Here is a 15,058-nt window from a genome sequence, read left to right as displayed (position 1 = left end):
TAGTGGGAGTGTACGAAACCCTTACCCGTTACCCTATTTCAGACCAAAATCTGCGATTTTCCCTACCCTATGTCAGGCCGGAACAAAAATTCTAATCGCTATTTTAGACCTGACCCTTAAATTGACACCACGTTATCATAAGGAAAAAAAAACTTACACAATTCGAGGCTAGAGAGCACAAAAATTTAGCCTTTTCTTCCCTCGTCCAACTGAAGTTTTCTTCGAATGGAGATGGGCAAGACAAATATGTATTCGTTTCTCAGGGAACGAAATCAGCTACAAAAGTTTACCTGACTTGGTTGAGTTGAATTGAGAACGTTAACCTGACTGGCTAATGTGGCGTCTTTTATTGCTGATAGTTGTAAGCCAAGATCGTCTTAAACTAACCTTTCTAACCAAAGCTTCTATAAAAACGCATGGTCTTCCGTGCACCTTACCTAAAAATAAGACTCATGAACCCTCATTTTATTGCCTTTTTGGCAAAAGTTGATATTTACCTTACTACACGGCAATTATTTGAAAAAAAAGTCTGTTCGTGGATACTTTTAAAAAAGTACCCATTCTAAAGAACGATGAAAGTAATTCTTTGCATTCTTTTCCTGTGCTCATTACACCCTGAGAGGGGCTAGGTAGTCCCATTTCCCCTGGGTCATGGGAAATACTGGTCAGCAGAATCCCACGGATGATGACTTACTAACTTCTCATTACCTACATGTTTGACATTGTAGCGGTATTGTGGGAAGAAATTAATCTTGATAACGCGGCCCAAGTGATTTTCATAACAAAGCAAACCAGCGTGGCTTGAGTCAGGCAACCGAGAATTTAGGGAGTCTGGGACTGCCGGTAAAATTCACAAATTCTTGGAGGATCCGCTGATCTCGGATCCAGACCTCGTACTGGCTGACCGCGAATTTAAAATTTAAAATGGCCAACCACAAAACAGAAGGTACGATCGAAAAAGGTAAGTTTATCTTTTATTCATGTTCCAAATGGATGTATGGGCACCCTGTGACGAGATACCGATCTAAAGCTGGTTACAGCCGTTCAGCGATTGCTTTTGCTTCGAATCCTTGCGGCTTCTGTTGTGAGTCTTTTGCGGTGATCGGCTGACGAACAACTAACGATTGCTTTTGCTGCAAATCCTTCCCGCTTCTGTATTGAATCTTTTGCGGGGATTTGCTATTTCACCATCGAATTGTTATACTGACAAAGGTAACTGACATCTGTTTTTTTCGTGGGTTCATTTGAAAATAGAAATGACAGACACTTGGTAGCCAAAGCCTAGTGAGGGCTTTGTAATCTTGTCTTGTTTTTACTTCATGAGCTAAACAGTTTTTCTTTGCATGGAGGTTCGTTGACTCTTTGGAGCAATAACTGTGGGAAATGAAATGAATGTGAAAGTTTGTCGTATGTAAGCGTTTGAAACAAGTGATAGCTTGCTTGTTGTACTTATAATAACAGCAATAGATCTTTATTAACTGAATATCTAGATTACGTCTGTTAACCGGATGGACATTGTTTATACTTCACTCTTCTTTTCAAGTTTGGAGGGAATTCACGATTTATTTTCAGAGTGAAGCTTGGATCCCTAAAGGATAATCAGAACACTGTAAGCACATTTTATCTTTCCCTTTTGTTTACTGTTGTATGGTAAGTGTAATCTTTTAAGTGTTTATACAGAAACTTTCCAGTCAAATGTAAAAATGAAACCATTAACTGAAAGTGTATGAAATCCTTCATCGAGCCAAATTTTGCTCGTTAGAGACTGCAAATGGTCAATTGGACCGATCTATGGCGAAAAAGAAAGTTTTGGAGAAAATTTGTGCTTTTCTTTCACCCTTTGAATACCAAACTTTCGCCAAAAAATACCGTTTTTAAGCGTTTAGTCAGGTTTTTTAGCTTCCATGACATTTAAATTGATGACGTCACAAGTGGTACAAAGAGCACGACCATTAATTACACGCATATGCGTAGTTGGTATTCAAAGGGTTAACGCATTTTTTGCGTTCAGAGTACGCAATACTAAATCCGTTGTTACATTAATAGTTTTACGGTAATATACCTTGCTACGGTATATCGAAATTACTCGCCCGCTGGCTGGCAAAAAATGGTATACTCGAACATGCTGGCAAACTTTTCTTATGTTGACTAGCTAGGTGACAAATTTAAAGCATGCTGGCTCGTTGACGACCTCAACGTCGAGCGCTGGCTGGGAGTCCGATAACTTCAAAATCCTGCTTGCTGGCGGTGAAGAGCGGGTATTTTAACCCAGGAAAGTTAAATATTAAACAAGATTGACGTAGCGACACTCGGGTAATGTTAAGCACACTGTACGGTGGATTTTCTTCGAAACTGTCGTTGGGTACTCCTGGAGAAAGCACGCCATTTGGGACTTGGACGGTGAAAGGCTTCTGCAAAACAACTGTGGAGAAAATTGAGGGCAAAAATAAAACTATGGTCGATTGCCGCACAGGTGACCCAAGCTCTCTCTGCGAGGAGTAACGGTAACTCACGGTCACCTGTGAGATGCAGGATATGTTGGTTACACTCGTAGCCACCTCCACGAACGCGTTGATGGACACAAACAAAAATCGTCGTCAATATGTAAACATTATTTGAGCGAACATAAGTTGAACGTACCTCCTTGTCTTTCAGAACAATTTCACGTGCGTACTAAATGTTCCAACAAATTTGATTGCCTAATTAAGGAGATGCTTTTTATAAGAAAACTTAAACCATCCCTAAACGTGCAAACGGACTCGATTCGCGCAAAGGTATTCACTTGAAGAACTTATGATCCTTTGTCATTATGCTAATTTCTAGAGACTGTATAGAAATCAAATCTTCGCATTATTTGTTCACTTTGCCTTGAGAATGGTGTCACACTGACGCCGAAACGTCGGCTTTTAACGTTAATATTCGCCTGCTTATGTTTTAAGAAATCATTATTGATCAAGGCGATAGATATATTCAGCTATTAAATAGAAATAGAGCCTAGTCAGTCTTCGATTGGGGAAGTAGATAGGGAAAAAATTAAATCTGAGATCTAAATTCACGGGTCACTGAAACAAATAACTTGGTACGTGCTAAAATATTGAGAAAAGGTCGGTTTTTAAAGAAAAGTGTTCCCTCCGATGGTCGAAAGTTTTCTCTTACTTCTAATTTCCATATGAGAATGATATTGCCAAAGGCTTCCAAATATACAAGCAATTGGTTAAAAGGGCCCTACTGTGCAAAATAGAACTATTTCGGGGACGAAGATGGAAGTGGATTGCAGTTTATCATTTTGTGAAAAACCAGAACCCACTGAAATGCCAAAGGAACTAACCGCAGTCTACTTTTCTAGTAGATTCTAATCAATTAAGGTGGTATGGTACCCTAAAATATGGCGATGTTCATGAAAAATTCAATTTCTTGGAAATACAAGACTTAAGACCCTTGAGGACTTGTCAAAAACATTTTGAAACGATCTTGCCGAATTTCCTTCTAGATGAGTGTGAAATTTAAGGAAAGTACACAGTGGTATAAGTTTTTTCACGTGGCAACGGCCGTAGCAACGACTGTTTACTATAAGAACGTGACCAAAAATATAGATTAATTTTAACTTATATGAACGAAACCACTTAGAAAAAACATTTAAGACATGCACAACTCGATTGGTATAATTATTTGTGAAAAGCTTTGCCTCAAATTGCCATCACAGGCTCATTCATTTCCCTTATGACAAGGAATATTTCCCACAACTGCGGTAACTTTTTACAAAATAGAACAACCATTGCACCCCCTCCCCCGAGATCCAATCTGCACCCCCCCCCCCCACTATTTGTGGCTCGTTAAATGCTTAATACTTCGTGTAAGAAACTTAAAGTGCATTTTTCTCAAAAGTTAACTTTTGTACCGACTGACTTCGCGCCAACATCTCTACTTTGCAAGGTTTTTAAATAGAATTTCTGAAACTTGGGCTCATCAAAGACCAATAGTGTCGTGATGATATAAACCCAAAAAATCGTAACATTTTCAGGTCTGTCACGTGACATGAGATGATTTGTCCACTGGGTGTGGTAAAAAATAAGGTTATTTCCAAATAAAACTGTAAAAAGTACTGAAAATAAGAGTTAACTGTCAAAACTTAGGTTCATATCACAGAACAAAACAGAAACTTACATGATATGCTTATTTGACAGTCAATTCTTGTTTTGTAAAAGAGCAGGAAGTGTTGGCGTCAATACTATAAAACACTACTTCCAAAGGCTGTGGCTGGTTTCCATAGCAACCATTTTGAGTAAAACTCTAGAAATTTAATTTCTCTTCTTGAGTGCAATAGCACACAATTGATCTTTCTTTACCATATTTAAAGAAACTTTTTGGTCCATATTGAGGGTACCGTACCACCTTAAGACTCGCCTAACGGCTGCTGTGTCACTTTTTTCTTTCTACCACATTTTGACGTCATCGGGTATCCAGTTACTGCGCAGACGCAGGGCAACATGGGGTCTATTTGCTAAATATTAGTCAGCGAGGCCGAAGGCCGAGTCAACTGCCGCCTCATAGAATGTATGCAATGATGTGCAGTGTATACAATGAGAACACGATGCTGCATGGTGTTGCCATTTTATCTTATGAATAAATCACAACTGATGCAGTTTGCTTTCTAATTGAAGTTTATTTATACACAGCTTGAAATCTTAGCAAACTATCAAAAGCAGTGCATGCACAAGATCAGGAAAATGTTGCGGCACTGAAAATTACTTCCACCGTCTATTTTTAGCAAATATCCTAACAGCAACGCAACAAAGCTTAAATTATTATTTTTACTTTATTTGCTGTTCTATTGGCCTTAATCAATTTTCTTGTGCCAGCGATAGTGATGTTCCTCCCGTTAAAGCTATTCTTTTGTCAATTCCTCTCCGATGTCAGCTTTTTAATGCCCGGCTGACTGCTTAATCTGTGAAGGAAAACATTTTGAAATATTAGTATTTTGGCTACTCATAAATACTTCTTTTTTAAGGGCTTCACTTTTATTGTTTAGTCTTAGGTATCGCAATAGGTAGTCCTTTTACATGAGCCTTATTACTGACATCCCTGGGCTAATTGCGTTATTAAGTTGATATCTCTGAATATACTTTTGGGGGTAGAATAGCCATCAATTGAAACTGAAACTGTCAATGCTGCCACTATTTTTTAGTTAGCGCAATTTTTTTTTGATGCCACAATAATGATATCAAACAATTGCCAAATCATTCGTTAACGACGGATTTTTGGTCATGTTCGAGATATGCAAAAGATTACCATAAGCCGGCGCTTATCTAGGTTTCTATGCAGCATGAAGCGACAAGCGAAGGAGTATTGGAATTCCTGATGTCAAATATGCGACGATAATATAAAAAAACACTAAGACATGAGACACACTAAAATGTTCAAAAGAAAAGCATTGGAACCCAGATTTAGATTTTCGGGGCCTGGTTAGAATATATGATTGATTATTCTCTACGCATAATTGACTGACCTTTTCGTACGATCTACAGCACCGCCAACTATGCACACCGCAAAGGCAGTACTGACGTTTTTCTCTTTTCGGCGGTAAATCTTCAACATCCTGTGACCACGAAATTGATGCCTAAAAAAATAAATGTTGAATAAACATGTACAGTCAATTAGCTTTCAGAAGAAGAATGTGGTGATAGGAATGTCTAAAGCCGAGTACAACATTCAATGGTATGGGCCTAATTTTAACTGCGACTGACTCAAAAACGTGCTCGATGACCCCAAATCTTTATATTATAGAATTTTGATTAGCACTATAACACGTAACTTTTGGCAATTTTTGAAACTCGTTTGTACATATATACATGTTGAATTGTTTTGAAATTAATATGGGAGATAGTAGAGAAATGAAACTTACTGGCTTGAAATCATGTAAGGCGTCACTGCGATCCACTCCAGGGTGAGCGGCAACTTCAAACAATTCTGTTCGCTTGTTTGGGTCTACCTCCATGTTCTCGTTGTATTCTTGCCCGGCCTCCCCAACGTGAGCAGTGAGATCCACAACCTTGTTGGATAAAATGGCGCTTATATGACACTATATTCTTAGGCAAGAGTAATAGTAAAAGCAAGAATAAACAGAAGAGATCAATACGTGAGCTTACCTTTTGAGGGGAAATGTGGGACTCCTTTCTTTCGTCGTGGCTTTTGTACACAGGGTTACCAGAAGTAGAACTTAACAACACGAATATGACGAATAAAAAGTACTCCATTTTCTTGGGACTGCCTGGGACGGTGAATGGCTCCTGCAAAATAGAATTGACTAGTGTTCTGGCTAAATGGTCGAAAGCGTATATAATAATTATGGTATAGTGATCTCTCGGCCACACTTTTCAATTGAAACACTGTCCCTTTAATGAAGGCAGAAACTGCGAGTTTTCCTCAACTGCTCGACAAGGCAGGGCTTCCAAATGATTCAGCCTTGAAATAAAAGTGCTTACAAACATGACAAAACTGAGATATTTGAAAACGAAAACCCACTGAAGAAACCAGCCACGGTCTACAGTTCTCGTATTAAAGATTTATAGGTTAATTGTAGAATAATATAATTAACCGACGAAATAACTGAATGGGAACGGCTTCGATGAAAAGAACTCAGTTACCTTCTCGATCTAACAGGTTCTCAATAGACTTGTTCACTCGATCAACAAACGGGACGTTTGCGTAAAAGTGCAGCGTTGTGGGACCATTTATAGCGAACCACGCCGACAAACGGCGTAACAATATCCCTTCTGTCTCAACAAGACGATTGTTCAACAATAAAATCGGAAAGCATTAGTTTTCTTTGGAGAAAAAAAGAAGCTCTCTTGGGGTGCTTTCACGTACGCCGTAAAAACGGTACGTCACACCTATAGCCGCAAGACCATCCCTTTAAGGAAAAAGATGTTCTGCTCACACACGCGCCTGTTAAATAACTGCTGTATGAGCACGAAAGGTCGCCATTTTTTTTTTTCTTTTTTGGCGCGGTGATGACTCAAGAATATACTGAAGACAGCCATTCAAAAAATTAAGTCACGAATCTGAGATCGAGATGCTTGAGACGTAAACAACCTTTTCAAGATTTATTTAGATCTGTTTGGTTTTAGTAGCTGCGTTAATTCCTAGAAATATTTACCCAATTTTATAGAGTTTTGTAGGGAGACACCATTTTTGTTAGTTTACCTAGGAAAATTTCGAAACCTGTGGAATGTCTCTCATATTTCCTGTCTCTACAGGGCAAGGTTCATCTCTTTTATTTGGCCGACTGATTTTGAAGAATTGAACGGAAACTCCATGTAGAATTTCACTGTAAATGCCATAGCGGACACATTTGCACGTACGTACCAGTCCTGCGTTTCTTCACCCTGCGAGACAGAGATTCTCAGTTCTCTTGATAGTCCAGGAGAGACGAGAGGGAAGCTCTGCTCGCAACCGCTCGATCGTTTGATCAGCCGCCACCCACAAGCTGGGACGAATAAATTAAAAATACTGGGCTTCGACATTTGAAGACTCCCCGCGTTAGCTTCAGTTGCAAGCTAGTTCCAGTCGAATACGAACATGGCCTATTGACCGATGAATAACTGGCAATCTTTGATCTTTTGCTGTTTGTGCAGTTCCAGAAACTATTGCCGTACATTAATTCAGCTTAACAAGCTATTCATTGCCAGAGGAGTATATATATGAGGGTTGATAGGCAGGACTTTTTTTAATTATTCCAAAAGAGTTTGTTTATCTGCAGCTAGCTTGCATGCAGTTTGTGAATCACGCGCTGGACAGCGTCGTCCTGGATAAAGCCAAGTTTAGCTTATTTTGTATGTATGTTTTGTTGTCACTCAGTGCTTCGTAGACCTTTACGAGATTTCCGATCGTAGTTTTTACATATATTTAGAACAGGACCTCTCTGTATATCACCGGTAGGTGAGTGAGTTTCCTGTGATAAATAATGTTATTATTATTGCAGTTTCTGTAAACTACAATGGAAAATTCAGAATTCGAACGACTAGGAAATTGAGTCGTTGCAAGCAGAGGTTCCGTCTCGTCTCTCACCGAGCAGAGAGGGAAGGTAATGTCTGTTTGGCAGGGTACCCAAAGGTTGAAATAAAAAACAATATAAGTTACCAAATACTCAACTTTCTTCCGTGTTTTTTCATTTATGAAACTGTTCCCTGAAAAACCTACGAAATAGCACCGTCAGCCTTGAGAGAAGAGGTTTTCCCCACGAAATAGAACCTTATGCTCAGTGGCGGTTTTCCAGGACATGTAATCTGAAGCTCTCGCTCTGTTTACAAGGCTTATTCAAACAGGTGATATCTTAGAAGCTCGTGGAAAGCTTGTATGTTACTGGTGAGGGTACACTCGGTGCCGGTGGGGGTACTCCCAGAAAAATGTAGTGGGAGTGTGCGAAACCCTTACCCGTTACCCTATTTCAGACCAAAATCTGCGATTTTCCCTACCCTATGTCAGGCCGGAACAAAAATTCTAATCGCTATTTTAGACCTGACCCTTAAATTGACACCACGTTATCATAAGGAAAGAAAGCATACACAATTCGAGGCTAGAGAGCACGAAAATTTAGCCTTTTCTTCCCTCGTGCAACTGAAGTTTTCTTCGAATGGAGATGGGCAAGACAAATATGTAATCGTTTCTCAGGGAACGAAATCAGCTACAAAAGTTTACCTGACTTGGTTGAGTTGAATTGAGAACGTTAACCTGACTGGCTAATGTGGCGTCTTTTATTGCTGATAGTTGTAAGCCAAGATCGTCTTAAACTAACCCTGCTAACCAAAGCTTCTATAAAAACGCATGGTCTTCCGTGCACCTTACATAAAAATAAGACTCACGAACCCTGATTTTATTGCCTTTTTGGCAAAAAGTTGATATTTACCTTACTACACGGCAATTATTTGAAAAAAAAAGTCTGTTCGTGGAAACTTTTAAAAAAGTAGCCATTCTCAAGAACGATGAAGGTAATTCTTTGCATTCTTTTCCTGTGCTCATTACACCCTGAGAGGGGCTAGGTAGTCCCATCTCCCCTGGGTCATGGGAATACTGGTCAGCAGAATCCCACGGATGATGACTTACTAACTTGTCATTACCTACATGTTTGACATTGTAGCGGTATTGTGGGAAGAAATTAATCTTGATAACGCGGCCCAAGTGATTTTCATAACAAATCAAACCAGCGTGGCTTGAGTCAGGCAACCGAGAATTTAGGGAGTCTGGGACTGCCGGTAAAATTCACAAATTCTTGGAGGATCCGCTGATCTCGGATCCAGACCTCGTGCTGGCTGACCGCGTATTTAAAATTCAAAATGGCCGACACTAAACACAAGGTACGATCGAAAAAGGTAAGTTTATCTTTTATTCATGTTCCAAATGGATGTATGGGTACCCTGTGACGAGATACCGATCTAAAGCTGGTTACAGCCGTTCAAAAATCTCTACTGTGCCATTGTTGGGGTTTCCAGCGTTCTCGCAGAAGTATTCACAGCATTCAGTGACACGTCTAGTGGTGTGTTCATCCCAGCAACTTGATCGACTGGGACGGTCATGGTCAAAACCCCACCAAAAGCTGAAACGCCGGCGTCGGGCAAGGCCACAACGGACGGATTTTGAACAGCTCAACCGGGTCTTACACTTCGATTTAGGTTCGGAACATATTTGATAGGCTGTATTGAGGTCCATGCCCCCGGGGCACAGTGCAGCACCGTTTAGAGAACTCCCACTCTGCCTCCGCTTTCGATTTCCTTTTTCTGTAAAAGAACCAACGAAAGTAATGCAAATCTTCTACCAAAGAATTTTTGAATTTGTTCCCAGGGTCTCCCTTAAGGAGGAGATTCACTGAGAACGAGGTCAGTACAAATAGATGATCAGTTATTTTGCTCATTCCAGCGAGATCATGCATTGTTTGTTTGAACCAGGGTAATGGGCTCATGGTTTAAACATATCCCAGTATTCCTTTTATAGTTACCAAGGCAGCGTCCACACTATTGAAAACGCAGCTTTATTTCTACGGTTAGGCCTACCGTCCACTTTAATACTCACGAAAACGGAGCTTTTCGAAAACTCTCTTGAAACCGGAGAATTTTGAAAACGCCGGCTTTTCGTTTTCGTGTGGACGGAGAACATTTTGAAAACTTCGCTTTACGACAACGATGACGTCGCAATAACCATGTAATTTCCCTGACCAAGTTTTCCTCAAAACCAAATCCAAAATGACCGGTGATTGTCGCGTTTTTAAATTTCTCCAGCGTAGTGTGGACGGAAAACATTTGATGCGTTTTAGAGTGAAACCTCCGTTTTCGAATTCCTCTAACGTAGTGTGGAAGGGAGCATATAGACTTTGCTTTTACAAGGGTACGTTTCAATTAATCAAATACCTTTCCTACAATTGAGTCAACATTTAGAAGAATATTTTGTACAAGTTTCAACTTTCATCTTATTAAATTTTGCCAAGTGTAACAAGAATTTGAGCTGAATGAGGTAAACGCTGTAAGTTCTATCACCTCACCTTTAGTTCGGATTCCTGTTACTTCCAGAGTCTCCTGTACCTCTTTCACGTGGTATATCGGATACTGTGCACAAATATGTGCCAACTCATCACTGAGTGCAGAACGATCAGTCAGTTCACCCTCAACAATCCAAGTGGTGTCAATCCGCCTGGTCTCTGTAATAACCACCTAATAGCAATGAAGGCAAAATACAGAGCTGTTAAAGAATTTTAAAAGCGCTACTTTTCAGCTGACGTTAAAGACATCAGCCACGGTATTTTGCCTTTAATTAAAGGAAACCTGAGAATAACAGTTTACCGTGAAAAACATCAAAGAGATAACAAGAACCCATAAAGGAACATGGATGGCTAAGGATGAAGAAGATTATCAAGGATTACAAACGACGAACATGAAAAATTTAAGCTAAACTTTTCGAGATGCGCAAACCGTGACATAGCTACTTTACGACTTGGGCCAATTGTTAGCTATGGATCATTCAAACTCCTTTCATATGGTTAATTAATCCTGCATTCTGTGAGATCGTCCAATAGTTTCACCGGGTACGTTTTATACCTTATGCCACGGATAGCAAAAAGAGAAAGGAAGGAAGTTTCTAACTTAGTTTTATAGCAGAACGTTATGGAAATTTTTTGTTCTTACCTGCTTGGCCTTCTCAAGATCTTTTATCAGTTTCTCAGGCGTCGATTGTTCGTTTAGAAGAGGGAAGACATAGCAAACCTTGTCATCCGGAAATCGCAGCATGGTCAAATTCTGTGGTAACAATTTTTGACAAATTACAAGTAAAACCGAAAAAAATTGGCGATAACATTATCGCCTAACAACTGAAGTGAAATAAATAAATAACGACAAGGAAACATTCACAAGGAACAGAATACAAATATAAAAGAACGATGGTACGAGATATTACATCGATCCATTTAAGTTAGTTGCAAACTATTTTATACAGATCTAAATCCTGTAGTAAATGACAGTAGGGCATAAAGGAAAGGGTTTTTTTTTTTTTTTCTACGAAAAAGGTTGAAACGTATATCCTGTATGTAGAATGAGCAAACTTTAAGTATAAACCCATGTGATTTGGAACCAGGCCAATGTGTTAACTACATAGTTAGGCACACTAGCTTCTGAAATAGAGTGGAGCCCGGTTAATACCGTCACCAATGGGCCATGAACATTTGTCTGTATTAACGGGGTGAACGAGTTAACGGGATAGGGCCAAATTTCATGACTGGTTTATTTTAAGTGACATCTTGTCGGATATACATATTTGTATGACAATTGCACTTCTAAAAATCTGAAAAAGAATCCGGAATGCAGATATGATTATCAAAAATTAAAACTTCAATCAGTACGCACAACATTAACCACGGGAAGATGGTAGTAGATTTCCTACTATTAGTTCTCTCTGTAGTGAAACTTGAAGTATAAACACGATCATGCATGACTTGAAAACGAGCCAAGACCATCTCCAATCACCACTAACTTCCTTACGACTTCCTGTTTATTGTTACAAGACTCGCGTTTCTTTCACGGGAAATTTGGGATTAAATAAGCGACGTTAAGAGAGAAAATCAAATCAGACAGCTTACTTGTTTGAAATCATGAAACGTGTCGCTGCGATCCACTCCAGGATGAGCGGGAACTTGAAACAATTCTGTTCGTTTGTTTGGGTCCACCTCGATCTTCTCGTTGTATTCTTCACCAGCCTCGCTGATGTGAACAGTGAAATCCATGACCTAGCAGAGAAGCTAGTTTAGTCAGTTACATCTTTTTGAAAGAAGGTTCTAAGTATTTTAGAGTATTTGTGTTTAAACAATACGATGTATCTGCAAAGAAAACATACCTCCTCAGATCTTTCTCTCTGTTCGTCGCTTTCATGAACATGGCTGCCAGATGTAGCGCTTAGTAGGACGAATATGACGAGGAAAAAGCACGCCATTTGCATGGGACTGCAACAACGAAGGCTGTCTATTAAAAGCAATAATTAACAGAATTTTAAGGGAATAATTCAATCAACGTGTTTTATGATTCACATAAGCAGAGAAATGAATTTGTACTGGAGTGCCTTTGGAAACTGTGAGAAACTGAAACAATAGTTACGCATTCCGCGAAGTTAACCATAAAACCTGGAGAGTAAGGGAAACTAACCGGCTACGTTTTTGAAATTAGAAGACCTATGAAAACGTAGGAATCACCAAAACAAACTACCGTGGGATGAATTACACTTACCTGCTCTAAGAAACTCTCTCGAGAGTGGTTCACGCAATGAGAACTTAACAGGACGCTTGGTTTTATAAGTGCAATTTTATGGGCGTATTAATATGAAACATTAAGATCGAATAACGTCACATTCTGCCTATTTCAACAAGTCAACAAGTCAACAACAAAATTAGGAAGTCTGATCCTGTCTTCATTGTCCTTGTTGGCCAAAAAGATACATTACACTTGTTATCTCTTGCTCTTGACCAGTTCCCGCTGACATACGGCACAGTGAAGAGCACGTTTCACTTCAGAGACTGCAGAGGGTCATTAAAAGAAATGAAGCTGATCATGAAACAAATTCTCTTCTAACAAATGCCTCGAAGTGGAGAAAGGAACTAATTGTTGTATAATATATGAACAAAATTGTTCAGTTGAAAAACACTTGAGAGAGATAACGCTATGGGTGTCAGTCGACAAGGAGATCATTGGCAACAAAATCAGAAACGAAAATGGTATGTAATAACATCTTATTTCAACAGGTCGATGAGCTACTTTTTGCAGTCCATCTTCATTGTCTGTTTTTCCTTGAAAGATACATTACATGTGACATGGTCTGTAATTAAATAATATTTTCCAAGTTTAAAAACGCTCAGCCTTTCTTAACTCTTCCGGTTAAAGTGGAGATAAAAGGTTCTGCTCACGCGCTATGTAATGGTACGTGTTATTGCGGCACGAAAGGTCATTACAAGGCGATATATCAATCAGCGCTTTAGTAATTAATCGCGGCTGAACTATAGAGCATGTATTCCGAAGTTCACACCCTGTTTCAGAAAGGTAATTGAAAACATACGGTACTTTGAGGCTCGAGAAGAAAAATGAGAGCTAATAATAACACATTTGTATGTTTGTTTTGTCGCAGCTAGAGGCACATTCGGAAAGGGGTGAAAACTAGCCACGGATCGTGGAAGAAGTGGGTAAGGGGGGAAGATTGGGGGGGAGATTGAGGGTAGGAGTGTAGAGTGTGTCTGGGTATATAGGAAGACCATTTCGTTAACTGTCAAAGACAAACTGATTCGGATTATCTTCATAACGTTATTGTAAAAGCTATGCTGCTCAAGGGAAATGTTTGACCCAGTAAGAAAATTCCATGGGGTGAAATTCGCGAGGAAAATTGAAGTTGAAACATAGTTGCGGTTTCTGTCGCACCAATTACCTGAAATTCAAGGTGGAATTACAGTTCAAACTCTCAAGGGAATCGATAAATAGTTCGAAATTGCAGACGTTCCAAATAGGTAATAGTAAATGAAAATAGGTTTAGGTTCTAAATAAAGGAAAATCTGAAATACTCAAGTTTGAATTGACGGGTTCCAACTGAACCTCGTAAGGCGGTGAATTTTCCTTTGGAACTCACTTCCAGTGTTTGTAGTTTAAACTCATAGGCCATTTCCTAGTTGCATTTCTCCTCTGTGTCAAAACCAGTCTTCGTGCAAAACGATTCACATGAAAATGTATTTCCCCTACAGGTTCTTTTTTTATGCAAATCAAACTCATTTTCACATAAAAAGTTTTGCCCAAGGGTTCGTTTTGAAACAGAGGCGCAGAGTATGTCGGTAATGGCCTATTGAATTGCTTGCTTTGTCGATTGAGTAATTTCTCTTCTATCAATCCTTGATTTATATAATTAGCGAGTAATCACGCGAATAGCAACATCCATACTGCCTATAGATCTTTGGAATGTATTTTTGTCGTTCCAGATAACTCTCCGGCTTCAGATAACCAAATATTAAAATGATTGACAATTTCAGTTCAACAAACTGCCACTAAGCCGTAGCTATGGAACGCCAGAACTGTCTCATAATACTTTTTATTATATTGGGTGGTTATGTCTTTATATTTAGTACTTATGTTATTATATTCGGTGATTAATTCATTATACTCGGTGCTTATGTCTTTATATGCGGTGCTGTCTTCATTATATTCGGTACTTATTCCATTATATTCGGTGCTTATTCCATTATATTCGGTGCTTATTCCATTATATTCGGTGCTTCCCTCGTCATATTCGGTGCCTTCTTCGTTATATTAGGTGCTTTTTTCGTTATATTCGGTGCTGTTTTTGTTATATTCGGTGCTTTCTTCGTTATATTCGGTTCTAATTTTGTTTGGAATAAGCACCGAGTATAATGAGTTAATCACCGAATATAATAACATAAGTACTAAATATAATGACATAACCACCCAATATAATGAAAAAAAAAGTATCATAAGACAGTTCTGGCGTTCCATACATAGCCGTTCTTTTAGATTCCTCCGCAAATTGCAATGTG

At 39.2% G+C, this 15,058-nt stretch overlaps 2 protein-coding genes across 4 annotated transcripts; both read right to left on the bottom strand.

Moving 5' to 3' along the window:
- Positions 1-4,643: 4,643 nt before the first annotated feature.
- Positions 4,644-6,784, bottom strand: LOC149113259 (uncharacterized). Of its 2 annotated transcripts, XM_089288151.1 has the most exons (5): positions 6,645-6,784; positions 6,147-6,287; positions 5,903-6,049; positions 5,507-5,617; positions 4,644-4,945 (listed from the first exon to the last, which is right to left on the bottom strand). In XM_089288151.1, the coding sequence occupies exons 2-5, from the start codon at positions 6,252-6,254 to the stop codon at positions 4,922-4,924; spliced, it is 390 nt and encodes a 129-aa protein (XP_089144277.1). In that variant the 5' UTR covers positions 6,255-6,287; positions 6,645-6,784; the 3' UTR covers positions 4,644-4,921. The 2 variants fall into 2 exon arrangements, with proteins under 2 accessions (XP_089144277.1, XP_089144276.1); XM_089288150.1 differs by lacking the exon at positions 4,644-4,945 and having other exon boundaries at positions 5,253-5,617.
- A 2,580-nt stretch (positions 6,785-9,364) lies between these two features.
- Positions 9,365-12,910, bottom strand: LOC110060118 (uncharacterized). Of its 2 annotated transcripts, none has more exons than XM_020766870.2 (6): positions 12,759-12,910; positions 12,373-12,497; positions 12,119-12,265; positions 11,172-11,282; positions 10,532-10,700; positions 9,365-9,773 (listed from the first exon to the last, which is right to left on the bottom strand). In XM_020766870.2, exons 2-6 carry the CDS (start codon positions 12,472-12,474, stop codon positions 9,442-9,444), a joined length of 861 nt encoding a protein of 286 aa, XP_020622529.1. In that variant the 5' UTR covers positions 12,475-12,497; positions 12,759-12,910; the 3' UTR covers positions 9,365-9,441. The 2 variants fall into 2 exon arrangements, with proteins under 2 accessions (XP_020622529.1, XP_089144274.1); XM_089288148.1 differs by having other exon boundaries at positions 12,373-12,478; positions 12,759-12,905.
- Positions 12,911-15,058: the final 2,148 nt, after the last annotated feature.

This window comes from Orbicella faveolata, unplaced genomic scaffold (genome assembly GCF_042242905.1).
Source record: "Orbicella faveolata isolate gen_17 unplaced genomic scaffold, um_ofav_v1 contig_15, whole genome shotgun sequence".
NCBI lineage: Eukaryota > Metazoa > Cnidaria > Anthozoa > Scleractinia > Merulinidae > Orbicella > Orbicella faveolata.
The sequence above is the reverse complement of the archived record's forward strand: the minus strand, read 5'-3'. Positions and strand labels throughout refer to the sequence as shown.

Coding starts and splice junctions, on each gene's coding strand:
- LOC149113259 (XM_089288150.1), bottom strand. CDS start 6,254: ATGGAGTACTTTTTATTCGTCATATTCGTGTTGTTAAGTTCTACTTCT. Junction 6,050..6,146: donor CCCACATTTCCCCTCAAAAG/GTAAGCTCACGT, acceptor TTATCCAACAAG/GTTGTGGATCTCACTGCTCA. Junction 5,618..5,902: donor CCTTACATGATTTCAAGCCA/GTAAGTTTCATT, acceptor TTATTTTTTTAG/GCATCAATTTCGTGGTCACA.
- LOC110060118 (XM_020766870.2), bottom strand. CDS start 12,474: ATGCAAATGGCGTGCTTTTTCCTCGTCATATTCGTCCTACTAAGCGCT. Junction 12,266..12,372: donor AGAGAGAAAGATCTGAGGAG/GTATGTTTTCTT, acceptor CTTCTCTGCTAG/GTCATGGATTTCACTGTTCA. Junction 11,283..12,118: donor CGTTTCATGATTTCAAACAA/GTAAGCTGTCTG, acceptor TTGTTACCACAG/AATTTGACCATGCTGCGATT.